We start from the raw sequence: 26,738 nt of genomic DNA on the forward strand, positions 1-26,738 counted from the left end.
CCTGGACCACTTGTGCTTTCTCACCAAGGCTCGTCTTCCACAGCCTTGAGTCCTGCTCCCATTCATAAGGAAATACTATTAATATGTAAACGTATATAAGCAGCAGTTTCTGACGGTCGTTCTCGGTGTCTGTTTCCAGAGCGCTCACCTGGCCATGATGGACACCCTCATGATGGCTTACACCGTGGAGATGGTCAGTGTGGAGAAGGTGGCCGCGTGCGCACAGCAGTACTCGGCTTTCTTCCAAGCCACAGATCTGCCCTATGACATTGAGGATGCCGTCATGTACTGGATAAATAAGGTAGGGGTATGCTCCCTCGGGTAAAAAAAAAAAAGTCTCAGAGCCAGAAAACATCACACATCCCCACTGTGCTGCACACTGAATGTTTGTGTCCCCCCTGCCCCCCAGTTCATATGTTGAAGTCATAAGCCCCAGTGCGGTGGTGTCAGGAGGTGGCTAGGTCGTGAGGGCCTGGCCCTCCTGCGTGGGACCTGTGCCACTGTCTTTATCAGGAGACCCCAGAGAGCTCCCTCGCCGCTTCTGCCGTGTGACAGAGCGGGCTCACCAGACACAGTCTGCTGGCGCCTTGATCTCGGACTTCCCAGCCTCCAGAACTCTGAGGAATACGTTTCTGTTGCTTACGGGCCACCCAGTCTGTGGTATTTCTGTTGTAGCAGCCTGAACGGACTAAGACAGATTCCATTAACTCTTTTTGTTTGAAATCAAAGTGAAAACGAAAGCTGCGCGCTCTTACTTGAAATTTCCCGTTCCCTTTAGACTTAAAAAAATATATATACTGTTAAAATGATGGACATAGATTTCATGTATTCCACAGTATCTGTAGTTACATTTAATGATTAATCTAGTTCATATTAGATTATTAGAAAACTCAGAGCCCTCCACGTAGGGGACTAACTATACGCTGCGAGCGCTCAGTAAGTATTTTTTACGCCCAGGGATGAGATAAGTTTCTCATCTCCAACTAGATGATTTTTAGGTTTGCTTGGCTGACTTGCATAAGACTATATAGATTGTAGATTCCTCCTCTTGGAAATTTTTATAGAGCTGTGATCCGTTATTTGTGCTCTGAAGATGCTCCAATTGTCGATTTATTGCTCCCTTTACCAATTTGAATAGTTAATTCCTCCTGACTCTCTTTCGTTTACAACTGTAACCCCAGAGAAAATCAAACCTTATCTGTGAGCAAGACAGACCTGAACGGATTTAAAAGAAGTTACATCTTCAGGTGTCCCCGCCTTGAGTGCTTGCATGGAGCTTGTAACAAGAAGCTAAGTGTGAAGACTCCTGCGTCTGCCATCGTGGTCTGTAGTATCAGCGTCAGTGTCAAAGGCCCGTGTGGCATTCTGCCCTCCGCTCGTTAGCTGTAGGGATCACGGTCCTATCCTGGACCCACTCATCGTCAGAAACCACGTGACCTTCACGACCCACCGCAGACCTTCCGTTCTTGTTTAACTCTTTTCCCTCACTCTCACACCCCCACTATTAAAAATGTTCACCTTTGGCTTCCCTGCTGGCACAGTGATTGAGAGTCTGCCTGCCGATGCAGGGGACATGCGTTCGTGCCCCGGTCCGGGAAGGTCCCAATGTAGGTCTGGGCTGGGGTGGAGAGTCTGCGTTTCTGAGAAGCTCCTGGCAGTGTCCCAGCGCTGGTCTGTGGGCCACCCTCACGCTCCTCTGTCACCCGACTCCCTCCCTGTCGGGTCATCCTCGTAAGAATAAGGCTGCTCTGCTGTCTCCCGTCCTGGTAAACAAAGCTTCCCCATCCAACTCGGACCCTGTTTCTCTGCACACAGAACCTCTCCATCCCCTCCCCCACTCCCACCCTGAAGTCGCTGCTGAGGCCACTGCAGGCTCCCATTCGGACAAATGCAGTGACTGCTTTTCTGTCCGCGTCTCGAATTCACATGTGAGCCTTGTGAAGCCTCGGGACCGCCGGGCGTTCTCCAAGCCCGAGCGCCACGCCACCTCCCTGCCGGGGTCCCAGCAGTTGTCCCCTCCCTGGGCTCCGGGGCCCCTTCCTGCTAGCACGGTGCAGGCCAGCCAAGGATCTGTGGCAGTTTCCGTGTGGGTTGGGGTCCCCTCCATGAACGAGTCCTTCCGGCCAGGCTGCTCCTCCTTGGTACCCAGCCACGCCGGTGACTGCCCCCTTTGCTCCTCAAGCCACCGAGGCTGCAGCTCCCTGCTTGAGCCCAGCCACTCAGCCTCGCGCGGGTTGAGGGCAGAGCCGCGCAGGCCGACCGCACTCGGCGCGCTCCTCCTTCAGCGGCTGGCCCTCCCGGTCCTGCCGTCGCGTCCAGAGCTCTCCTCGGTGTCCCTGGGAAGCTCCGGGTGACACCTGCTGCCTCAGCAGGACCAGAGCCAGGACCCCCAGGATGTTGCTTTCAGGCCACTCGGACCATGCCGGGTTCACGTTTTACACTGAAAATGTCAAGTGGACCAGCGCCGACAAAGTACCCCCCAGCCCGACCCCTGTGTGCACCTCCATCCCAGGTCAGGGCCACTGTTCCTCTTCTGCCCTCCCTCCCTTCGTCCCAGCTGCGGGGCTCACCTCTGGCCCTTGGACACGATGCTTCCCGTTCCCGGGTGGCCCATCGCCCAGCCTTTTGTGCGGCTCGGTGCGTCTGCGCTATCATTTCTCAGCTTGGATGGCGCTTTCTCCTCGCAGCCTGTCTAAAGTAGGCACCTGGCAAGTCTTACTTCCTACTGTGATGCTCTGTTTCCTTTATAGCACTTTTCAGAGTTTAATCCTTTGAACAAACTAGAATAATCGATGTGAGGGCAAGTACTGTGCTCATCTTTCTTTTTTAGCGCTAAGCGCCTGGACTAGTGCCGTGTTTGGCAAAGCGATGGTGTTTAATACATCGAAGAGGGAGTTTAAGCCACAGAATCGGGCTCGGCACTGTAGAACTTTGGGAGTCTACGGAAAGTAAGGAGATCACCTGATTTGGAACGTCCAACACCTTTAGGCAGCCGTGTCCACCCTCTTCAGTTTTCAGGTCATGATTGGAACCAGATGATTGAACCTGCACCTCAGAGTAGCTCAGAGTAGCTTTTTCTCGCTGGTTCCACCAGCCCCGGCATGCATCGGCGTCTCTTCTCTGGGTGTGACGTCACCTTCCGCTCTCCAGTGGAGTACGTACCGCTTCTTCTGGCTCTTATTTTGCCTTATCCTGACCTAGTTGCCTTTTCTTCTGGATAATACAGGTATTTAAAAAAAACAAAAAGCTGCCGTAGAAAAATGGGAATTACATGGCTAGAATAGTTATCAGCATTGTTGACTGTAAATGAGTTTAAACTTAAAAAAAGCAAGATCACAGAGGACAAGATTGTAATGGCTAAGCCAGGCGGGGTACACAAGGGTTGTGAATACAGGAACCTTCTGTCACTTGGCCCTACCTCTCTCTAGTTCCATCTGTAGCCTCCCTTGGGTTCACCAGGCTCCAGCCTTACTGTTCTCTTTCACTCCCTCAAACACAGCAGGCTTTCCCACCACAGGGCCTTTGCTTGTGTTTCATCCTCCTCTCTGTGTCGTGGCTGCAGCTTCAGAGGCCGCCTCTGGGACAGCGTCCCTGCCAAGATAGGTCTCCCCACTCCCGTGATTTTCTACTCACCTCTTCATTGATTTGTACCACTCCTTACAGATTGCTTTTGTGGGGGGGGAGAGTTTTTCACCCTTTTTTCCTTTTTTGTTCCGTCTCCCTTGTTCCGTGAGGACGGGGACTAGACTGTATTTATGCACTGTTGTGTCCCTATAGCCTCTTCATATAATGTCCGGAGTTCAGTAAGTCGCTGTTGACCGTGTGGATGAGTAAGTGAAGGAATAGTGGTTCAGAATGCTCACGTGTGACCAGTTTGCTTTTCGGAGAGAATCAGATAAGGACTTTTTAAAAAATCATGAAGATATTTCCAAACTGACAGATCAGTTACAACTACCTGATATTGAATTTGAAAGTGTTTCTTTTTTAACTTAAAAAAGAAAAGAAAGAAAGAAAAGAAAATGCTGAGAAAAAGGACCAAACCAAAAACCCAGAAAAAGTTATAAACTTTCCCAAGTTTGGGCCCTACCAACCCCTCCCCCCCATAACTGGTAAATGGTCAAAATGCTTCAAGATGCATGGGCGTTATGACGCCTTGTAACACATGTTGCCGGGACAGGACATTGTAGCTATTTTGGCAGCGTGTCACATTCAGCGGTAGCCCTTCCTGTTACAAACTCCTGGACATGTTTGATAAAATGCAGTTGGAAAGGTTTATGCTACAGAGCTGAGCATCAGAGACAGAAAAGGAAACTGTCGGGTGCCAGAAACGAAGCGGGGCTGCAGGCTTTGGTGGCCTCTCAGGGGCCGTGGAGCCTCTGCCGGGGCTCGAGAGTCACTAGATGCCAGATGAGGCCGTGCGTTTTGCCGGTTACGGGAAGCTGGAACCGTGACCTCTGTGTAGACCCACCAAGAGCTCGCGCCCTCAATGGAAACGAGCACACCAGCCGCGATGTCTTTGCTCTTAAGTGCCACCTGGAGGTGGGCCTTGACGGTGTTAGTGTCATCAGTAATGCAGGGGTTCCAGCTTTGCCACGGGGCTACTTCCACGCATGGTTTTACGATGGCTGCGGTGATTCCAGAGGTCGTACATGTGCGGTCATAACGATGTCCGGCAAAGATGAGAGTAGGGTCTTCTGGGCGCTGCTATCAGCAAAGGAACCTTCCCGCAGAAGGTCTCCCCCAGGAGGGTGGTTCTCAGGCCCACACCTAAACCACCCCCTGGCGAGAAGATGCGGCCTGTCGGGTCGTCTTGGGCTGACTTTGTGTCTCCCTCCAGGTCTGGGGAGGAGGCCTCCTGGACTGAGCGTGGGGTGGGGGGCGACAGATGACCAGAAAGCCCAGTGCCAGGCCAGTGGTATCTTCCTGGCACCTGGCAGACCAGCAGAGGTAAAGTTGCTCTGAAGGTCACTTCTGCACCCAAACCGTGGGAGTCCCCAGCAGTGGGGGAGGGATACTCTTCTCGCAGATGCAAAAGTACCAACGACAAGCGTTTAGGAAATGATGAAGATGCCGTCACGTACGCGGGAGAGTCAGCAAACCTGACAGACAAGGCCCACACGCTGAGAGCTGCAGAGAGGAGAGCAGTCTGAAAAGACAAAAATAAATGCTTGAGTGGCTGAAAATAAAACACGGAATAAAGGCCATAGGAAAGAATAAGGCAGCGTGGAGGGTATATTGGAAAAAGAATAAAATATAACTTCAGGAATTGAAAATTTTAGTCGTTGAAACAAAAAGATTAAACAGAAGATTAGACGTAGTTGAAGAGGGGAGTTAATTAACGAGAAGAAATTACCCAGAACCAGCCCAGAGAGATGAGAGGGGATATGTGACATTGAGGTTAACAGACTTGCCTAGAGGTCTGATTGGAATTCCAGAAGGAGTTAACAGGGAGTGGGTGGGCTGGGGAGAGAATAATTGAAGAGACGTGGATGAAAATGTTTTACAATAGATGAAAGGCATAGACGTTCAAATTCAGGAGCCATCGTGAGTTTGAAGCAGGAGAAATGAAAATAAATCCACGCCTACACATATAGCAACGAAACTGCAGAATCCACAGATAAAAAGACAGTCTCTCTCAAAGGAACGCGACAGTAGACACCTCAGCAGTAATAGTTGAGCCAGAAGACACTGCAGCAAAATCGTCAAAGTGCCGAAGAAAAATAACCATGAGCCTAGAGTTCTGTACTTCCGCCCAGGACTAAAGCTGTAATCGAGATTGGTTCAGACAGGTGGTTTATCATTCAGACCTTTGCAGAAAGAAGTACTGGAAGGTTGTGCTTCAGGAAGAAAGAAGGGGAACCTAGAGGAAGAGGTGGGGTGTAGGAAGCAGTGATAAAAAGGGGAGTTGGGGGCTTCACTGGTGGTGCAGTGGTTGAGAGTCCGCCTGCCGATGCAGGGGACACGGGTTCGTGCCCCGGTCCGGGAAGATCCCACATGCCGCAGAGCGGCTGGGCCCGTGAGCCATGGCCTCTGAGCCTGTGCGTCCGGAGCCTGTGCTCCGCAACGGGAGAGGCCACAGCAGTGAGAGGCCCGCGTACCGCAAAAAAAAAAAAAAAAAGGGGGGGTTGGTGTGCACATGGGTACATCTAAGCAAGTGTCATTAAAACCTCGTGCCTAATTCTGAGGCCCTTAAAAAGGAAGAGCTATGTTGCTAGGTTAAAGTAACGTGAGGGGTGAGAGGAGGTGATTTGAATTAAAGCCTTTCTACGGTTTTTGTATTATTCAGGAGGAAGGAAAAAGTATTGACTGACTTTAGACTTACATCAAGGCAAGGATACACATGACTGTTTTGTATTTTTAAATGAAAAAAAATTAAACAAAAGCTCGTGTCCATTTTTAAATTAATGGATGTTTAAAAATGCGTGTGACGTTTTAGCACATTTATTTTTAATTCATATGCCAGCGCCGGCTGTTCGTTGTACGTTCTCTAGTTCACTGGTCCTCAGCGCTCGTTCCAGTGGTGAACTGCCTCCAAGTCATGGTGGGCTCTCTGATACACACACATCTTGAACTTTTTATCCGTGAGTTGCGCAAAGAATGTCATGACTCAACTTTAGTGCTAGAACTTTCTAACCAGCATCTGGGAACTGGCTTAAGAATTACTAAGCTAATTATCTCATTTATCTGTCTTGTGTACCCAGGTAGGTTAAGTAACTTGAAGTGACCAGGTCTTGGTCACTTTCCGTGTAGTTTCCCTATTAGAAAATTAATGAATTATCAACGTGTAAAATTTTCTTATAATCATGAGTTTGGTATTTTGGATGATTTATGCCATTGCATCAACTTAAAGTATTTTGAGTAGGACTTGTTAAGGCCCTTACAGACATGTAACTATCTGGAATTACGTCGGGGGTGTATCGTTTCTAAGTAATGGTAGTAGTTTCTATTTATGGGGTCTGTGCTCTGTATTATGCACTTTACTTGGTACATTTTATACATTATCTCTTTTATTCTCTGTATTAGTTGTTTTGCCGTAATAATTACCACAAACTTAACTGCTTAAAACTTCTGGTAGCTCAGTTATTTACTCACTTATTATAATCATCTCAGGATTACCAGTTTCTGTGGGTCAGGGGTCCAGACCTTGCTTACCTGCATGCTCCATCTTCAGGGTCTGTCACAAGGTTGGGTCAAGGTGTTGCCCAGGCCTGGGGTCTTATTGGAAAGTTTGGGTGTGGAGGGTCCACTCCAAGCCCACATGGTTGTTGGCAGGGCTTAGGTCCAGCAGTTGGACGGAGAGCCTCGGTTCCTTACTGGCTGCTGGCCGGAGGCTGCCCCCAGCTCCTTACCATGCAGGCCTCTCTGTAGGGCAGCTCGAGGGATGGCTGCGTGCTTCCTCAAAGCCAGGAGGAGAGAGCGGGGCTTAGTGTGCGAGACGTAAGCGCCAGAGTGGTATCCCATCCCCTTAGCTGTATTCTGTTGGGTAGGAGCAAATTATAGGCCCTGCCCACACTCAAGGGGATCATTGGGGACCGTCTTAGAGGCATCGTCTCCAAACGTCTTGTGAAGTAGGTTTTATTCCAGCTGGCAACGAAGGCTCAGGTATCAGGAAATTATTAAGGTCGTGGCTTGTGAGGAGGGGTTTTGAGTCAGAGCCGGGTCGCTTCTGCTTCTGCTGTCTCCTCGGAAGAGTGTTTTACACTGCCAAGTCGGTGCCCTAAGATCTTAGAGCACGGCAGCCTACTTGGCAGTACAACCCAAGATGAATCTGTGTGTTGGTTAAATTCCTTCTAACGCCTCGGAGTGTATCGCAACTGTTAGTTAAATCTATCATAAATTCAAATTCTTCAGTCTTTTCTTCTCAGGCACTGAACTGAATTTTAAGCAGCAGAAGAGGTTAGAAAATTATTGATTTAGTTTAGAGTTACAGTGGTTGATAATACCATTCAGAGTTTCCAGAATGCCATTATTAATTAGCTTGAACATTTGCTTATTATTACTGGACTGACCTTAAAATCAGTGACTCAGAATCCAAACTTGTCTAAACTATTCTGAAGAAATACTTTTGCACTAGACAGAGTGTCTCTTAATCATCTTGAATTATGGGCTGTTTGAACAATCTGATAGATAAATCAGACCTTCTCCCTAAGAAGTTCCCATATGCAAAAATTTTTCATGTATTTTAACTGTGGCCTTATGACCACACTAAAACCTACTCACGATCCAGGGACATGCCTATGAGATCACAGCCTAAGAATTTGATTCAGGGCTTCCCCGGTGGCGCAGTGGTTAAGAATCCGCCTGCCAATGCAGGGGACACGGGTTCGAGCCCTGGTCCGGCTCAGAGATCCCACGTGCCGCGGAGCCACTGAGACTACGCGCCACAGCTACTGAGCCAGCGCTCTAGAGCCCCCAAGCCACAACTACTGAGCCCACGTGCCACAACTACCGAAGCCTGGGCGCTTAGAGCCCGTGCTCTGCAACAAGAGAAGCCATTGCAATGAGAAGCCTGTGCACCGCAATGAAGAGTAGCCCCTGCTCGCCACAACTAGAGAAAGCCCACGTGCAGCAACGAAGACCCAACGCAGCCATAAATAAATAAATAAATAAATTTATTTTAAAGAAAAGAATAAAAGACAAGGAAGACATTTGGAAAAAAAAAAAAGAGTTTGATTCCGAGTGTTTTTGAGGAAAATAATTTTCACTTAGCAGTCCTAAAAGAGATTGTAAACTTTTTACTGAAAAAAGTTTTATTGTTTCCCAAGCATTAAAACAGAAGTTATCAAGTACCTTTTTTTCCCCCTAGCACTCCAGCTAGTACCTGACATGTACTAGGTACTCAACAAGTATTTGGTAAAGTCATGAATTTTAGAATTTCAAACAGAACACCTGTAAAATACTTTTTTCTGGTTGGGAAAATGAAATTCTGTTCATTTGCATGGTACTGGTATTTGACATCAGAGATCTGAACACAGGCATTTTAAGGTACATGTTATTTTACTGTTATATTTGACTATAAATTCAAATTAATGTTTTTATATTTTAAGGTAAATGAACATTTGAAAGACATAATGGAACAAACACAGAAATTGAAAGACCACCACACAGTGGAAGCTTCAGGAGGCCAAAAGGTACATGTTCTTAAGAAAAAAGGCGCCTTTGTGAGACCCTATGTTCATACGTGTGTGCTCTTTGGGGAAGCGTTAAGAGTGTGTTCATCAAATTCGTTTTTGGTGATCTTAACTGTACCGTAGAAAGCCTTTCCATAAATACCAAGTAAGTAGCAGTGCAAAATGAAGGTTAATTGGATGACGGTGTTTAGGAAAATTTGTTAATGACTAGAGCTCAGCTTCTGACATTCTTTTGGCAAAAAATAATGGGTTTGTCTTTGTTTGGTAAAATATATGAAACAGGAAAACATTTTTCAATATATCAACCTTATAATGACTTGTAGTAAGACCAGCCTCTAAAATTACATTCCAGGAATCATAAGTTGTACATATGGTTGTTTTGTGAAGGAAGAAGAAACATTAACACGGATTAATTCTTTAAACTTCTTGAACAGGCTTTTAGAGTTTTTTTTCTCCGAACACTTGTGTGTTTGTGTTTGTTCTATACTAAGACCTAAAGTATATTGCCTACATCTTTTAAAATATATTATAATGAGGGCCCTTTAAACATGTTGTCTAGCATTTGAATCGAGGTATAAGAAATTATCGTATGCAGAGACTTTATTTTCCACCTGGGTTATTTTAAGTCTCTTCATTATTATACAGCACTTCTGTTCATTTTGGGCGAATGCTGCTAGTTACTGATACTCTGTAAGAGAGGAGACCGGAGGAGGGAAAGGGAAAGAGCTGGTTTGTGCATCACCAGCTGCGCCAGGCAAGTTGTGCGGAGACCACCTACACTTCTGTCTCAATCTGGTGCTCGGGATCACAGTGGTTTCCCTGGGCTTGATTCTTGTCTTTGTTGACCACCTTCCCCAGTGGAGATCTGCACCCGCTTCCCTGCTTCCCCCAGCTCTGCCCCCGCCTTGTCCCTCGAGTCCCCCAGCCCTCTCCAGTTTCCCCCCTTGCTCTTTCCCTCCCTTTAGTAGTAGAAATCCTTGCCCTGGAGATGGATTTAATCCTGCCCCCCCCACCCCCCATTTTGCTCCTGGCTCTAATCAGGAATGAGGTTCGGCAGCATCCTGTGTTACAGGATTTCCATGGAAACCTCGTTTATTATATCTATGGTTTAATTCTGTAGTTTCGCCTACACATTATGAACTAAATGGGGATTTTATATGCTGACACAGGATCCAGTAAACCTTGTTTCTATGGAAAAAAATGCTATTTGTGTTCCAAACAACTGCAGATTAATTGACCTTTAAGAAAAGCAAACTGTGGTATCCGGACACTACTGGATCACGTCACTCTGACTTTTTCACGGCACTTGGCCCATGGAGTTGTACATACTGACCTCACAGCCAGTATTTGCTGAGTGAGTGATTGAGTAAATGAATGAATGAGTGTCCTTCACTTAAATATTTGGGTCAGTACACATTTTTACTTGAGCACAAGCATAGCATTTATACCTTCATTTTCTTTTTATTCCTCTTTTATTATTTGTTTTCATTTACTTTTTTATTGACGTCTAGTTGATTTATAAAATGTTGTGTTAATTTCTGCTGTCCAGCAGAGTGACTCAGTTATACACATATATACATTCTTATTCATACTCTTTTCCATACGGTTTATCCCAGGATATTGAATATAGTTCCCTGTGCTGTACAGTACGACCTTGTTGTTCACCCGTCCTATATGCAATAGTTTGCATCTGCTAATTGCAAACTCCCACTCCATCCCTCCCCCATCTCTCCTCCCCCTTGGCAACCACAAGTCTGTTCTCTATGTCTGTGAGTCTCTTTCTGTTTCGTAGATAAGTTCATCTGTGCCATGTTTTAGATTCAATACCTTCATTTTCAAATGAATTTTATCCTTTTTCTCATTGTGAAAACCTTTGTGAAGGTAAGTGTTCATTTCACATAGTCTGTGAAGTACAGGGGTCCCCGTGAAGAGCACACTGCCAAGCACAGAGTAGGTGATGAAGCCTTGCTCTGTTACCCAACAGTGGGATTTTGGGCATTTGAACTATTTGGTCTGGTTAGAAATATAATCATTTTATTCTTGATTTACATTCTTGTAAAAACAAAGTTTTTTTACATTCTTGTAAAAACAAAGTTCTTCCTTATAAACGTTCACATTTACGTATACATTTAAACATTTTTAAAATTCAGAGATGGTACCATAACTTTTTTTTCTCCGAGCAATATTTTATAAAGATGATTTGGTCTGAAGAAACTTACACATTAGTTAGATATCCTAGTACCGTGATTTTAATCTTTGCCTGAGTACTATGAAAATTAGATTTCTTCAGCAGCTTTATAGATCAGTAGTCTTGTGCATTTGGATACAAGACCCTACAAAGATTTGGATTGGTATGGATTTAATATAACTTGTTAAGAACATTTATTTTGAAATATTTCTGATTTAACAAAAAGTTGCAAGAATAGTTCAAAGAGCCCTTACGTGTCCTTTCCCCATATTCATCAGTGTGACATTTTGTGTGCTCTGTGCACTACATGTTGCACACACAGACGTATATATGTGTACATTTTTCTGAAACATTTGAAGGAAGGTTGCATGTATCATACCCCTTCACCCCTAAATATTTCAATGTATATGTCCTAGGAAGAAAGCTATTCATTTACATGACCACAGGATAGGTAACAGTGTCAATAAAGTGCTCTGATCAGACTTACAGCCTATGTTCTAGTTTTGTCAGTCATCCCAATTGAACTTTATATATTTTTCTAGTCCAGGATCTAGTCCAGGGTCAGGTAAGGTATTTAGCTGTTGTATCTCTCATCTTCTTTAAACTGGAACAGTCCTCAGCTCTTCTTTTTCATTCGTGACCTTGACATTTTTTAAGAATACAGGTCATTCTCATAGAATAGCCCTCGATTTCAGTTCTTCTGATATTTCCTCATTGTTAGATTAAGCTGTGCTTTTTTTTAGCCTAGAATACTATGTAAAGTGTGTCCTTTTCCCAGTATTGTACCCAGAGGCGTGTGATATCCGTCTGCCCCTACTAGGTGATACTAATCTTGATCAGTTGGTTAAGATGTTGTTTGGGTTTTTTGACGGCATGATGATAATTTTTCCTTTCGTAATAAGTAATTTGAGAGGAGGGTACTTTGAGACTGTAAATATTCTGTTCCTCTTCCGTGTTTCCCCACCTCCTAGACCTAGCATTTATTGACGATACCTACTTCAGTTACTTTTTACTATGGTGGTTACAAAATGGCGATTCTCTAACTTTATCATTTCTTCTACGTTTATTAGTTAGGATTCTATTATAAGCAAATTTGACCTCATCTATTCATCAATCTACCTATCCTCTCTTTATTATCTGTATGAACTGATGGATTCTTGTTTTATTTAATGGGTTATAATCTGTTTCTGTCCATCATTATTCATTTGTTCATCGATTCGTTCATTCCCAGTTTTATTGAGATCTAATTGACATACGGCCCTGTGTCAATTTAGGGTGTGCGCCATAACGATTTGACTTACGTACGTGGTGACCACAATAGATTTAGTGAACATTCATCCTCTCGTATAGATACAGCGTAAAGGAATAGAAAAACCTGTCTGTTCCTTGTGATGAGAACCCTTGGGATTTACCCCCTTAGCGGCTTTCCTGTATAACACGCAGCAGTGTTGACACACGCTGCACATCACATCCCTAGTACTTATTATCTTGTAACTGTTTGTGCCTTTTGACCACCTTCACGTAATTCCGTGTGTATTTATTTTTGAAATCAGCTTTGTTGTGGAATAATTTTAGATTTACAGAGAAGTTCCAAAGATAGTACAGCTTCATCCAGCTTCCCCCAATGTTAACATCTTACGTAATCGTGGCCTATTTGGCAACACCAAGGAAATAGCATTGGTGCGTTACCATTGACTAAACTACAGACTTTATTTACATTACCCCAGTTTGTGTACTGACCAGCTGTTTTACCAGTGTCCTGAACTGGGGTTTGTCTCCTGTGTCCTGTGATGAGGTCGGGCCTGTGGGCCTTTGAGAAGAACACCACAGAAGTGGCTTCACATCTCATCACGCCACATCAGGGAGCACGTGTCACTGACGGTGTCCGCCTTGACCACTTGCTGAAAGTGGTCTCCTTCATTGCAAAGTTTCTGTTTGCCCCTCTGGTGCTCTTTTCTTTGCAAGTGGGTCACTAAATCCACCCCATGTTCCAGGAGAGGGAAGTTAAGCTCCCCCTCCCTGAAGGGAAGAGTATATACACCATCTGGAATTCTGTAAGTGAGATTCGTACTTTCTCCATTTATTTATGTCCTTCAGCCGTTTATTCGTATCAATGTGGATTGGTGTGTATGTGCTCTGTACTTGGTGTTACAATCCAGCCTGTGTTAATTTGTATTGTTACGGGCTCCTGTGTATGTGTTGTATAGTTTGGGTTACGATCCAGTCTGTGGTATTGACTTGTTGTTCAGTTTTTCCAGCTGCAGCCACTGGGAGCTCTTTCAGAGTTGTCTGAATTAGTAAAAAGGTCGAGTATTGAATATTTTGCAAGAAATGCAGACTCATTTGAACCACGAGAGACTCCTTTGCTTATCTCCTGTTTTGTATAATCCATAGTAATTTCTTATTATCATCAGTTTCTGTGTTACGGATTCTTCTAGTCTCAAAAACAAGAAAACTCCTGTTTTTGAAAATTCTGTTATTCCCTGGGGATCCTGACACGTTCACAGGGGCTTCCTGCTCTTTGGTCCTGCTCGGGCACTTTTTATGGCTATTATATCTGCAGCTGCCAAAAACTTTGGGTTAAACGAGAGATTCAAATACATGCAAAAAAAGTATTAGGGTTATTCTTCCTGATGCAATAAGAAAAAATTATTGGAAATATTATCTCTGTGGGAAGCTGGTATTTTTCTGATTCTTGAGATGACATTTTTCTGATTTTTGAAGTTCTTGAAAATACCTCATTTATATTATTTTTCCAAATAATGTTATTTGTGCTATTAATTTCTGTAGGAAAAACTTTCTGCACAGAAGTTGAATATGAATTTTAACTCAGACCCCATTTAGTTTGGTTCACTTCAACAAATATTTATTTAGGGCTGCCAGAGAACTGTGCTAGGAAATACCAAGATAACCAGTTACAAATTATGCTCGTATTATCTGAAATTATGGGCTTATTGTATATTCATCTTCTTAAAGACATAAAATTATATTCTTTGGAACACCCCTAGATAGTAAAATTAATAACGTTTACATTCTCTTTGTGTTAGTAGCTACTTGCCTTAGAGACTCTATAAAAATACTAACTGAAGAGAATTGCCAGCTGGTTTTTTATCCCCCATTAATTGAAAGAAATTCTTTATGTCATTAAAAGAAATGATCATTGTGTTCCATTCTACATTGTTATTTGCTTTTATTCATGCACTTATGAAACAGTCTTTCTTCTTTTCCTTCCGGGAAGAAGTCTACCTTATCAGACTTGGCCTCCTAATGTCTAAGAGTTTTAATGATTGCAAGTCCAGCCCTAGAATCTCTCTACTCCCTCTTGTGATATAAATTTAGTTTCTAACGTGATGTGTGATCCCAGAACTGGGAGGTAAAATTCTTTGCTGCCGAAGTACACAGCGTGTCCTGGGTACCCTAAAAACGCACATCCATGTTGGGAGAGGAGAGGGGGGAGGGAAGGTGGTGGTCTTTATCGTTAGGAACCTCTATAGTTTAAGCTAAATTGTAAAGTGTTAACATTTAAAAAATGTTTTGAGAACTATAAACTTGGAACTCCACTAACAGAAACTTTACTATAACTTGTTAATTTTAAAAACTTCTGATGAATTTTCCCTTTACCTTTTGCTTCCCCTTTTTTCCTGCTGCTTCCTCTGAAGTCTCCTTCCAAATGGTTTTGGAAATTGGTTCCAGTAAGTTTGCACAGCTTCTTCAACTTGCTCTCCAGAAGTGTAATTGTAGAATGGTATCGTTTCTGTCTCGCCGATATGGTCATTACGTATAATTCTGTTAGTCACAAGTAGAGATTGGATTTTAAGGTGTTTTTGATCATAATGTAAAACAGAAAGATTTTTAAAATCTAGTCAAATTTTGGATTAGAAGCTTTAAAAATAATTTAAAGTGTGAGCTAGTCTGTCGGTATCCACAGACCATCAGTAACTAGGTAACAAAAAAAGTATGGATATAGATTTGCATTAGTTTTAATAACGTTAGTAAAAGTGAATATGAATCGCACATGTAAATTATTTGTATTGTAAAGTCATCTTTTTGAAAGGATCCTTTCCTTTTGGCCTGAACTGTAGAGGATACTTTTTGTGTAATAAAGAAGTGACAGGTTCTGTGTCCCTCCCAGCACTGGACCTGAGCTAGATTCAATTCTGGTTTGACTTGAAGAGTTGATCTTTCACGGTGACATCTGGGGGTTAGACCACTTAAGTATTTTACACCCTCAGAAACAGAAATGTAACTTAGAAGTGCACCATAGTGTTGAAAGATAGAAAGTATGTCCCTTTTAGATGCCAGATTTCTCCATCTGTAGAAAGAGCAGTAAGTCTGTAAGGCATAGAGCATGTTCGAGTATAAAAGACGCTGTAACCTTTGTGAATCGCAGATGAACTTTCAGGGAGTCCCACGTGACTTCAGTATTAGAAGTTGGTTTACCTGATGCCCCTCCTAGGATATAACCTTCAGGAAGATGTTTCGGCATGCCACGTATAAACCTCTGATTGGTCTAAGCCGTGGGCCTCTGTGGCTGCAGCCTTATGAAGCTCTGTGCGTGTGTGTCTGTGTGTGCCTTGTGCGGGGTGCGGTACAACACAGCACACGGTTCAGTTCTTTGTTCCACGACTCTGGGCACTCAGCTCAGTCCAGTTCAGACCGTGGGCCGAAAACAAGGGTAGACCTGGAGATCTGGGAAGTTTGGCCCTGAGCCCAGCCCATGTAGGGGATTCCCAAGAGGTGACTCTTTTGTTTCTAGCCGGCCCAAGAGGACCTGGAAGGGTGCTTACTACCAAGTGTGAGGGGCAGCAGCGTAAGGCCGGAAGAGGCCACCGGCTGATTTCTTTCTCTCTCCCCCTTCCTCCCCTCCTCTCTCCTCTTTTTTCATGGCTGATTTTTAAACCGTCTGCCAGCAGCAAAATGAGGACGTTTTCTAAGGATTATGTAAAAGTCAGTAATCAATTAAAGAATTTATGTAGTGTATCTGTGTGATTTTTTTTTTCTGAATATAGGTAGTCTGTGAGTTTGGAACATACCATTAAACACAGATGTCTAGTCCCCACTGATTCATAAGAACAAGCTCCTCTGAAAATCTTCGGAGGAAGAGATGTTCCATGACCCTTGCTCTTGAGTAGCCAGTGACAGGGAAATAGGGATAAATGTCTCCTTGAACGTGTGTGCTCTTCTGAGGGATATCATTTAGAGGAAATCTGACCTCACCACCAAATAGTAAATTTTCTCTTTCAGTAAATTATAATATTTTTCTGTTATTCTCACGAGAGTATTATATGTCATAATTGTATTTTAATTATGAGATGTAATCAGGTTAGATGGAGTTAGAAGAAAGATTAGTTTTGATTACTTAAAAAAAAACTATTTAAATATCAGTAACCACTATAATTGTAAAGTTTGCTAAGAAAGCCCTTCAGTGTGCATCTTCATTAAGCCTTCGGCATTACTCTTCTTGGCCTGAGGAGAGCTGATGGCTAGTAGCAGCTGACCACCGGCGATTACCCGCTGTGTGCCCGTGTGTGCATCGCACTTTCTGTCCATCATCTTCTGTAGTCCTCCGTGCTGCTGTGAAGTAGGGACTGTGGTCGTCCCCAGTTCACAGGTGGGAAAAGCGAGAGATGAGCACTGTAGTACCTTGTCCAAGATCACAGAGCTAAGAAGTGGCAGAACCAGGACTTGAGCCTGGGTCATCTGGCTTAAGAGCTCGTTCTCGTAACCTCTGAGTTCTACAGCATGTCTCATTTCTAGAGAACCGCCTTACACGTTTGTATCCACTCACGCCAGCCAGTCTTTAGAAAACAGGAGTCTCATCTGTTTTTCTGCGAGGGAGCAGAAACCCTCGCGCTTGCTCTGTTATTGGTTAACGCAACCTCAACCAGGAGGGTGTTTTTCAGTTGCAAAGTCATTACACTTTATTTGCATTGTCTCAGCGTTCAGGTGAGGGGCCAGAATACCTCCATGGTATTGAATGTTATTCCAGTTCCTCAAAGTAATGTTTCTTCTCGCCACGTTTCCTATAAGAATGGTTTCACATTCTTCTGCCCGCTCTCCCAACTCTGATGCCTCTCCTCATTCTTTCAGCTCGAGTCCCACTCTTTCCACGTAAGAACGTGTGGTCTACGTGAAGTCTAACCTTAAAGTGAATGAATTTCATCATCTGCAAAAGAGCAGAACTGATGATTCGGATAACAAATGTTCAAAATCCATTTTGTGAGGCTTTCACATGTAAATTCTTAGGCTAAGTGAATTTCACGTAAATGAGCGCTGTAATGTTACGTTAAGTACTTGGCTTCAGAACCAAAGTGCTGTTGGTAAAGGGAGGTCTAGTGGTAATGTTTAGAAAAGAAGGATGTTGGTGAGTAGTTCTCATTTCTCTTGACTTATATTTTATTACTGATACATTGGAATCTACAATACTGTCTTTTTCCTGTATGTTGCTAAGTACTTATTCATTTTCACCTCTTTTTTTTTTTTTTTTTTTTTTAACGTAGGCGCGTTACAGGAAAGAGCAGACATTGCTTAAGCAACTGCCTTGCATTCCGTTGGTAGAAAATTTGTTGAAAGACGGCTCGGATGGCTGTGCGTTAGCTGCCCTTATTCATTTTTACTGTCCTGGTGTCGTCAGATTAGAAGGTAAGTGTTCCACTGAAATGTCTCGAAACTGCGGATAGACGGTAAGAAATATTTAAGACAGTAACTTTAATAAGTAATGACGGCTTCTTTTAAGAAGAACATTTATGTATAGTTCTAGGAAGTAGTTGAGCGAAGGAGTGCTTGGTCTCTAAGCCTCTGTGTAGTGATCACTGCCGTTACCTGTGTGGCTCAGACAGATTCTACGTAGTTGTGTATCTGTATTAAGGCAATGATTACAAAATGAACATGAAATGTACATTATCAGAATTAACCCTGGCTCTTTTCCTGTTTGAAGATATTTGCCTGAAAGAAACCATGTCATTGGCTGATAGCCTCTATAATCTGCAGCTGATTCAAGAATTCTGCCAAGAATATTTGAACCAGTGTTGCCATTTCGCCCTGGAAGACATGCTGTACGCCGCTTCCTCCATAAAGGTATTTCAACCATCCTCTTCCCCTTTGTTTGTTCAGGTTTGCCGAAAAAACATATAACCGGGTACATAAACAGTATAGCTGCTTTAAGCTTACAAAATTAACTGTAATTTCAGGCAAAGGAACTCTTGAAAAAATCGTTTTTGTTGGATTTTTCTGCTGATTTTATTTTATTTCTTATTTCTTAAAAACCCACACTGTCAGCTACAGGTTTCTTTTGTAGCGCAAAGCTAAACTTAATGTCATAGTACAGAATTAAACCGTTGTTCTGATGTTGTTAGCAAAATAGAGGACGAGCCAGTAAGCGTTGCTGGGTCCTGGAGGGCTGCTGCCGCTTGCGGGGAGCGTGCGGGAGGTGTGGCCGCTCGGGACACTCAGCAGGACTGTGGACTCTGTCTGGGAAGAAGGGGCCCTCAGGTCCCAGAACTTGAGGCAAAGCCTTGGGAAAGGAAGAGGGAAGGAAATATTACAGTTATCTGGAAATGAACCTTTTAGGAAGTCATCGCATTTATTAGCTATACACTTGTCCCTTGCTTCAGGACGTCACACGACCTCTTAGCTTCGGGGCCGTTGCTTAGTGCCTTTCTCGCAAGAGATGTTTATTGAGCGCCTCAGAGTGTTCTAGGTGGTTGGGATAACTCAGCAGACAACACAAAAGACCCCCCCCCAGCCCCCGTCCTTTTAGGGCGTTCTTTCTAGTGGTGAAGACAGACGCGTGTCTAAGGCATGATGGCTTCTGAGCTACAGGTTCACGGCTCTCGTACACCTGCCTGAAGTTAACACTTCTGTTTAAAGGCTTTAGGAATAAATGATCTTACAGTCGATTTGTTTGAAGTCTGAGGGGAACAGCTTTATGTCAGTCCTAATTGTCCCTGCGATGCCCACCTTCATAGAAGCTGCTAAAGGACCCCTCCCAGCGTAATGCTAGTGCCCTGTGATGCTTTAAATTCTTGTTCTCCGGTCTCTCTCTTTCTCCTGTACCCGTTTCTCGGTTACCGCGAGGCAGACTGACGGAGCCAGGGGCAACGGCGTTTCCAGAATAAGCCACTGCCCCTGTTGACCAGAATAGCGCTCACTCCCCAGTGTCCAGCACATCACAAGAAAAACCTGGACTGATTTTGAATGTTTACACTTTGCCATTTTTACCAAAATGGAAGTTAGGAGATATTTTCGTATTTATCTTAATACTTTTTCTGGCGCTTCCTATTAAAACTTTTAAATACTTTTACTGAGGTCTCAAAGAAAAAAAATGACCTCATTAAATACATTGAGTTGTAAGGTTACATTTGCTTAAGTTGTATACCTTGGACTTCCAATAAATAACATATATCCCTGATGTTTAGATCAACTTAGTCTGGGCATGATCCGGATACAAAGACATTTTCTTCAGTCAGGCACTTTAAAAATAGATACTTATCTGCAGAGAAGACTTTGGTCACTTTCTGTGTTCTCTGCTAAATTATTAGAACCACAGTTTTGACCTCAAATGAGTATTTTAAGGCTCTAAGCCCGCAAGAGGTTGCTCGGTCCATGGTGCTGGCCACCTTGTCATTTGTTAACTTGAGTAACAACTGTTTGTGGGGAATAGGGAGTGAGCCCTCTTTTCCCCTCGTGGCGGACTTGTAAACTGGTGTGCTCTTTTTAGAGGGCAGATGGGCATTCTCTAACCGCATTTAAAGTACACAGAAGGACGTATAAGGATTGTTCGTGGTGGTGAAGAGTTGGCAGCGGTTCACCTTGGGAGGGGGGCCACACTTGAAACGTCTTGTGAAGTAGCTGTTTGAAGGAGGCAGGGGTATCTTACTGATGCGGAAAGCTCGCTAGGAGTTACTAAGGGAAGCGTGCGGGGAGCACACATTATATACGGCATGATGCAATTTACATATATTTTAAAAATCCTTTTTCTGTTTGTATGCACATCTACACACATACAGAGGCGTGGGAAAAGGTCTGTAGAGAGACAAACACGGACCTGTTAACAGAGGTTTCTTCTGACTGCAGTCTTAGGATTTGAGGGAGAGGAGTTAAAGCATACTTCTACTTTTATTCTATGTTCCGTATGTTTGTATTCTTTGATATCATTTACAGTGTTTAAGAACGTTAACGTAGAGCTGCGTGGCTGTCTTAAGTGAAAGAAGGAAAGAAGAGCTCTTGAATGAAATTGATCTGGTACCATTCCAGGAACTTGGTGACAGATTTATTGCTGTTTAAAAGACATTCTCTTCGTAAACTAGTTACTGGGAAAATTATTGCTTACTATGCTGACATCTAGTGGCCAGACACAGTACAATTCTGTTATTAGGACAGTTATCTTACCAAGGTGCTTAAAATAAATTTTTTCCATAATTGACATATAACATCGTATAAGTTGAAGGCGTGCAGCGTGTTGATTTGATCCACTTACATGCGGCAGAATGGTTATCACCATAGTATCAGTCAGCACCCTCATCACGTCACGGAATTACCATTTTTGTTGTGAACATTTAAGATCTACTCTTGCAGCAATTCTCATGGATATAATACAGTTATCATTAACTATAATTACTTGATCCCCGGAACGTATTCATTTTATAATTGGGTGTTTGCACCCTTGACCAGTACTCCCGCATTTCCCCTACCCCGGTCCCTGGGAACCACCACTACGTTCTCTGTTTCTGTGGGTCTGGCTTTTTCAGATTCCACATACAAGTGATGCCGTACAGTGTCTGTGTTTCTCCGTCTGACTTACTTCACTTCGCACAGTGCCCTCGAGATCCGTCTGTGTGGTTGCAGATGGCAGACTCCCCTGGTTCCTCGTGGCTGCACGTACACCACGTCTTCATCCATTCATCTGCTGGTGGACACTAGGGTCGTTTCCATGTCTTGGCTGCAGTGAACATGGAAGTGCAGATATCTCTTCAAGAGATCTGTTTTCATTTTCTTTGCTTATGTACCCAGATAGGATTGCTGGATCATATGGTGGTTCTATTTTTAAGTTTTTGAGGAGTCTGCATACTGTTTTCCATAGTGGCTGCACCATTTTACATCCCCACCAACAATGCAGAAGGGTTCCCTTTTCTCCACACCCTCATCAGCGCTTGTTATTGCCTATCTTTTTTTTTTTTTTTTTTTTTTTTTTGTTATTGCCTATCTTTTTGACGACGGCCATTCTGACAGGTGTGAGCTGGTAATCTCCTTGTGCTTTTGATTTGCGTTTCCCTGATGATTAGTGATGTCGAGCTCCAGGGTCCTTAAGATAGTAATTAATTTCCTATCAACGGACAATTATGGGGTACTTAAACAGTGTTTTTCCAAAAGATATACATAGCTTTCATGAACTGTACTAGTAGAGCTGGAACCTAGCACCAGTGCTTTAGATATAATTTTATACTTTGGTTTTAGAAAGTACACGATGAGATAAGTATAAAGAAAAACTATAAATCACAGTCATCGCACTACCCAGAGATATTCCGCATCAACATTTCGATGCTTTGCCAGGGACTGGCCTTTCTTGTAATACGTTTATTCATTCATTTATATGTTCATTCAATACATATTTATTGGACATCGATTATGTACGAGGCACTGTGTTAAACACTGAAGATGTAGTGGCGAGCACAGCTTTGTCCTTTTGACCATATAGTCTAATGGGTAAGATGGGGAACCCTGGAGAATATGGTATTAGATGAAGCTGGGGAAACTGAAAAGGGACCCAGTCAGGTACCCGCTTGTAAGCTATAGTCAGTCTCCCAAGGGCAAGGGCAAGTGGGGGAAGGGGTGTTGCATTTTGAAAAGTTTGGCTTCATAAGCCGAAGAAGAAATGACTGCGTGCTAACCAGGAGGCGGGAACAGTTTGAGTGAGGGTAGTGACGATGCAGGGGGAGAGAAGTGGGTGGATTCCAGGGCTGTTGAGGCGCAGACCTGCAGGCCTCGGCGGTGAATCGGGTATGAGGGGAGAAAGAGGCCGGTGTCGCGGTGACTCCCAGGTTTGCTTTGTGCACGGGAAGGTGGCTGCCATTCAGGGAGATAAGGATGGGATGGGTGAGTGCTATTTCGAGCTGTGTTTTAATAGGCAACTCTCTGTCATTGCTTTCTGGTCGGGCGTTACCTGCTTTCTCTCCTAACTTCTTGCCTCTCGCACAGAGTAACTACCTGGTGTTCATGGCGGAGCTCTTCTGGTGGTTTGAGGTCGTGAAGCCCTCCTTCGTCCAGCCCCGCGATGCTCGTCCGCAAGGAGGTGATCAGTGTTCCCGTAAGCAAGCAGGATGGAGCGTTCGGATAGCCTCACCCGGTTATTCTTTTACAGGGAAGCCTGTTGCTGTTTCCCAGTCTAGCCTTGATAAATTCTCTCTCAACGTTTAAAGCCACTAAATTCTCCGTGACAGACGTGGCGTAGGGGAGGAAAAGGGGGTGGCAAGAATAGCCCTGCCTTCCACGGCTTATGCTGTGGAACTTTTAGCTTTAACTGTTTTCCCACTTTCCTCTTTGCATCTTTTACCCCCGTCCCTAGCTTTTTGTTCCCTGTTAGAGTCTGAGTTTTTAACACTGTTGCCCAGAAGCCACTCAAATCATGGCTCGGCTTTAATCTGTAATTTGAACTTGCCCTTAGACCATAAAGGGGCTTTTGTTATATTTATTTTTAACCCTAGTAGGTTTTGTGACTGCTACAGTACCACGATCTATTGATTGATCATAATAAGGACACTGGTAAGAAATAAAGGGGTAAGTTACTGTAAAGGTCTCTGGAAATGAAGGGAAAAACATCTTTCTGTATTTTCTCTGAAGCAGAACAAATTTTCCATCAGCTTCCATTGTAGGACCAGAGTTTTATTTCTGTAGGGGAAAATCAGTCCCACATGGTAAGTGTGGGCCCACCAGAGAACCTGCCCCCGTCATAGCAGGAAATGAGTGTTTAACCTGTTGTGCCTCCGAGCTGCTTAGGGCAGAGCTGTCATGTAACGAGGCACACCTAGAGAGCAGCTGAGGCCCTTGCCGAAGGCCACTGCGTAAAGCCAGGTGTCTTCAGTACTTACCACAAACGATACTGTACAGCTTTTCACCGTCAACATAGAGTTTTCACGTACGTCGCTTGTGTGATCTCATCTGTGAAGCCCACTATTCAAAATATTCAGCAGCTGTTATATTAGGCCTCCAAAGCAAAAAATAAATGAGCGTTATTTACAAAAATGTAAACTGGGCTTCCCTGGTGGCGCAGTGGTTGAGAATCTGCCTGCCAATGCAGGGGACACGGGTTCGAGCCCTGGTCCTGGAAGATCCCACATGCCGTGGAACGACTAAGTAACTAAGCCCACGTGTCACAACTACTGAAGCCCACGCACCTAGAGTCCGTGCTCTGCAACAAGAGAAGGCACCGCAATGAGAAGCCCGAGCACCGCAACGAAGAGTAGCCCCGCTCGCCGCGACTAGAGAAAGCCTGAGCGCAGCAAGGAAGACTCAACACAGCCAAAAATAAATAAATTAATTAAAAAAAAGAAAAAAAAAGAAGAGTTCCAGGTACTTCAAATCCTTGCCAACACTTGGTATTATCAGTCATTAATTTAGCCACTGTAGTGGATGTGAAGTTGTATCCTGCAGAGGTTTTACATATATTTTTCCAATAAATATTGTAATGGACTATTAGACATTCATGTACCATGTTTTATAAAATATTCAAATACTTTGCCCATTTGTAAGTTATATTAGGCCTCCAAAGCAAAAAATAAATGAGCGTTATTTACAAAAATGTAAACTATACCAGTGGTTTTAATTACTAACCAATGAAATTCTGTCTCTAATCGATTACCAAAATACCAACTATTTCATAGATGTAAAAGTGACCATGTGTAACTGAAGTTCTGTGAAAGCTTTTAGCAAAATTAGACACTCGTTTATTTTTGTTTTAAATACGTTTATTTATCTTATATTAAGCCTTTTTTTCCCAGTTAGCCTTAATCAAGTGGATTTTTAAAAATTCATTTATTTATTTTTGGCTGCGTTGGGTCTTTGTTGCTGCGCGCGGGCTTTCTCTAGTTGTGGCGAGCGGGGGCTACTCTTTGTTGCGGTGCGCGGGCTTCTTATTGCAGTGGCTTCTCTTGCTTCACAGCACAGGCTCTAGGGCGCGTGGGCTTCAGTAGTTGTGGCACGTGGGCTCAGTAGTTGTGGCTTGCGGGCTCTAGAGCACAGGCTCAGTAGTTGTGGTGCACGGGCTTAGTTGCTCCTTGGTGTGTGGGACCCTCCCAGACCAGGGCTGAAACCTGTGCCCCCTGCATTGGCAGGCGGATTCTTAACCGCTGTGCCACCGGGGAAGCCCCAGTCAAGTGGATTTTTTAAGCCAGAACACTTCCAAGAACAGTTTAAAGAAAATCTGTCCTTTTGAAAATTATTTAAGGAGAAAATTAAATACGCTAAGATTTCTCTATAAGTAATAAGGAAAATTGTGGTTAAACGTAAACATTTATTTGTGGCTCATAATTCCTGAAGCAGTGTTGGAAACATGCTAACTATGTAATTCTGAGGGTTTTTTTCCTTTCCTGTAGCTGAACCTGTGGACGATCTGCCCTCAGCTCCTGTCTTAACTGCTGCCCAGAGAAACGCCTTGGACAGCTCTGACTTCACCCCAAGGTAGAGTCCAGAACATTGATTCCATTCACTCAGGAAATCAAAATCTTATTACATTAGAGTTTTTAAAGTTTCAGTTGGACTTTGAACTAAGTAAGTTTCAATTAACTTACCCTATTAAAGCCTGTTTTAACAACACCGTAATTGAAATTTACACTGAAATGAATGTTTCATAAATAGGCTTTTATGAATCACACTGAAAGGTGGGGGAATGTTATCCGAAGGTCCAAATAATCAGCCTAAAACTAAACTTTTGCTGCACAACTTGTTTATAATTGAGATTATATGATGCTTAATTAAACGATAGGTAACTCTTGGGCCAGGGGGAGATTTTTAAATTTTCCATTTTTTAATAATTTTTTAATCTTTGAGGCAGTTTTCCCTACTGTTTTGTTTGCTGGTTACTGTAGCTATTCATAGAGCACAGTGGAATATTTTTTGTCCTGTTGAATCTTTATCTCATGCTTTAGTTCTTAGTATCAGGAACTGAATTGGAAGCAAAGTGAACATTTAATAGCAGGGTAATCCTGACTTCTGACCCAAGTATGTGATAGAGACATTCATTTGTTTAAAAATGTCTTTCAGCAGATCCTATAAGCACTTTTTTTTTGTTTGTTTGTTTTTTTGCGGTACACGGGCCTCTCACTGTTGTGGCCTCTCCCGTCGCGGAGCACAGGCTCCGGACGCGCAGGCTCAGCGCTCATGGCTCACGGGCCCAGCCGCTCTGCGGCATGTGGGATCTTCCCGGACGGGGACACGAACCCGCGTCCCCTGCATCGGCAGGCGGACTCCCAACCACTGCGCCACCAGGGAAGCCCCCTATAAGCACTTTTAATGCGTATTTATTAGAACCCAAAATGTGTATCGACTTTGGGCTCCCTAACTTACCTGATTTTTATTTTAAGTTTAAAACGGATGTATTTTGGGATTTTTTTTTTTTTAGAAGTTCAAGCAGATCTATTAAAAATACATTTTAAAAATTATGAGTAAGAAATTGAATCTTTCTGCATGAAATATGAACTTGTACTGAAGTTGTCACCCCCTCCTCACATCTAAGAAGTTTCTCTCTCCACTGTGTGCTAATGAGCATGGACAGAACCCTTACAGTACTCTTACTGCCTTTGGTAGGGCTTCTTAGCGCTGTGAACTTCTCATCTCGCTAAGTATTTCCTTCAGATTAAGAGGGCATTTTCCTTCCCTTACCCTCTGATTGACTCCTATAAATTTTCTTACTTCCACTAAGTTTTCTATTTCGTAACCACCCCTGAGATTTACCACAAAGGGATTAGGTTAGAATGTGGCTGATCTAGGAGCGTCTCTGTTTTATCCCGTCGGAAACTTCTTTGGACACGCTACTTCCTCAGTGCTTTCCTGGGTTGGTTAGATAGTGGCATTTCCTTCCCTGAAAATTTAGAAAACACTCAGTATTCTGGGTCGTAACTCTTGTACTGTTAAATCTTTAAAACCTCTGAAACTTTCCAGTTAAAGACTAGGTTATTCCATGATTATTATTTCTAGGAACTTGAGTGGACGATCTTCCACCTTTCTGACACTGGGAAATGTCTTAAGATTCTCTGGAGGACTCATCCCTTCTCTGTCTCTCAGATATCTGAGTGGCTACCTTTTTCCTTTCTCCCAGCAGAAGAACTTCCTATAACCAGATGGATGTCTGAATCCTTTTCCTTGAAGAGTCATTGTGTAATCCTTTCATTTCTTTTTTTTTTTTTTTTTTTTTTTTTTGGTTTACG

At 43.5% G+C, this 26,738-nt stretch overlaps 1 protein-coding gene across 2 annotated transcripts in view; it reads left to right on the forward strand.

Annotated features, from left to right (window-relative positions):
• The window catches only part of CAMSAP2 (calmodulin regulated spectrin associated protein family member 2), a 95,906-nt gene that overhangs the window by 53,037 nt on the left and 16,131 nt on the right, over window positions 1–26,738 (forward strand). Inside the window, exons 3-8 of one of the 2 annotated variants that reach the window (XM_024749638.1) lie at window positions 140–301; window positions 9,048–9,131; window positions 17,820–17,961; window positions 18,257–18,396; window positions 22,516–22,624; window positions 24,909–24,993. In XM_024749638.1, the coding sequence (XP_024605406.1) occupies window positions 140–301; window positions 9,048–9,131; window positions 17,820–17,961; window positions 18,257–18,396; window positions 22,516–22,624; window positions 24,909–24,993 (722 nt within the window). The remainder of the gene's footprint in view (window positions 1–139; window positions 302–9,047; window positions 9,132–17,819; window positions 17,962–18,256; window positions 18,397–22,515; window positions 22,625–24,908; window positions 24,994–26,738) is intronic. The other variant, XM_024749640.1, reaches the window with a different exon arrangement.

The sequence above is a fragment of the Neophocaena asiaeorientalis genome, unplaced genomic scaffold (genome assembly GCF_003031525.2).
Source record: "Neophocaena asiaeorientalis asiaeorientalis breed wild unplaced genomic scaffold, Neophocaena_asiaeorientalis_V1.1 scaffold44, whole genome shotgun sequence".
Lineage (NCBI taxonomy): Eukaryota > Metazoa > Chordata > Mammalia > Artiodactyla > Phocoenidae > Neophocaena > Neophocaena asiaeorientalis.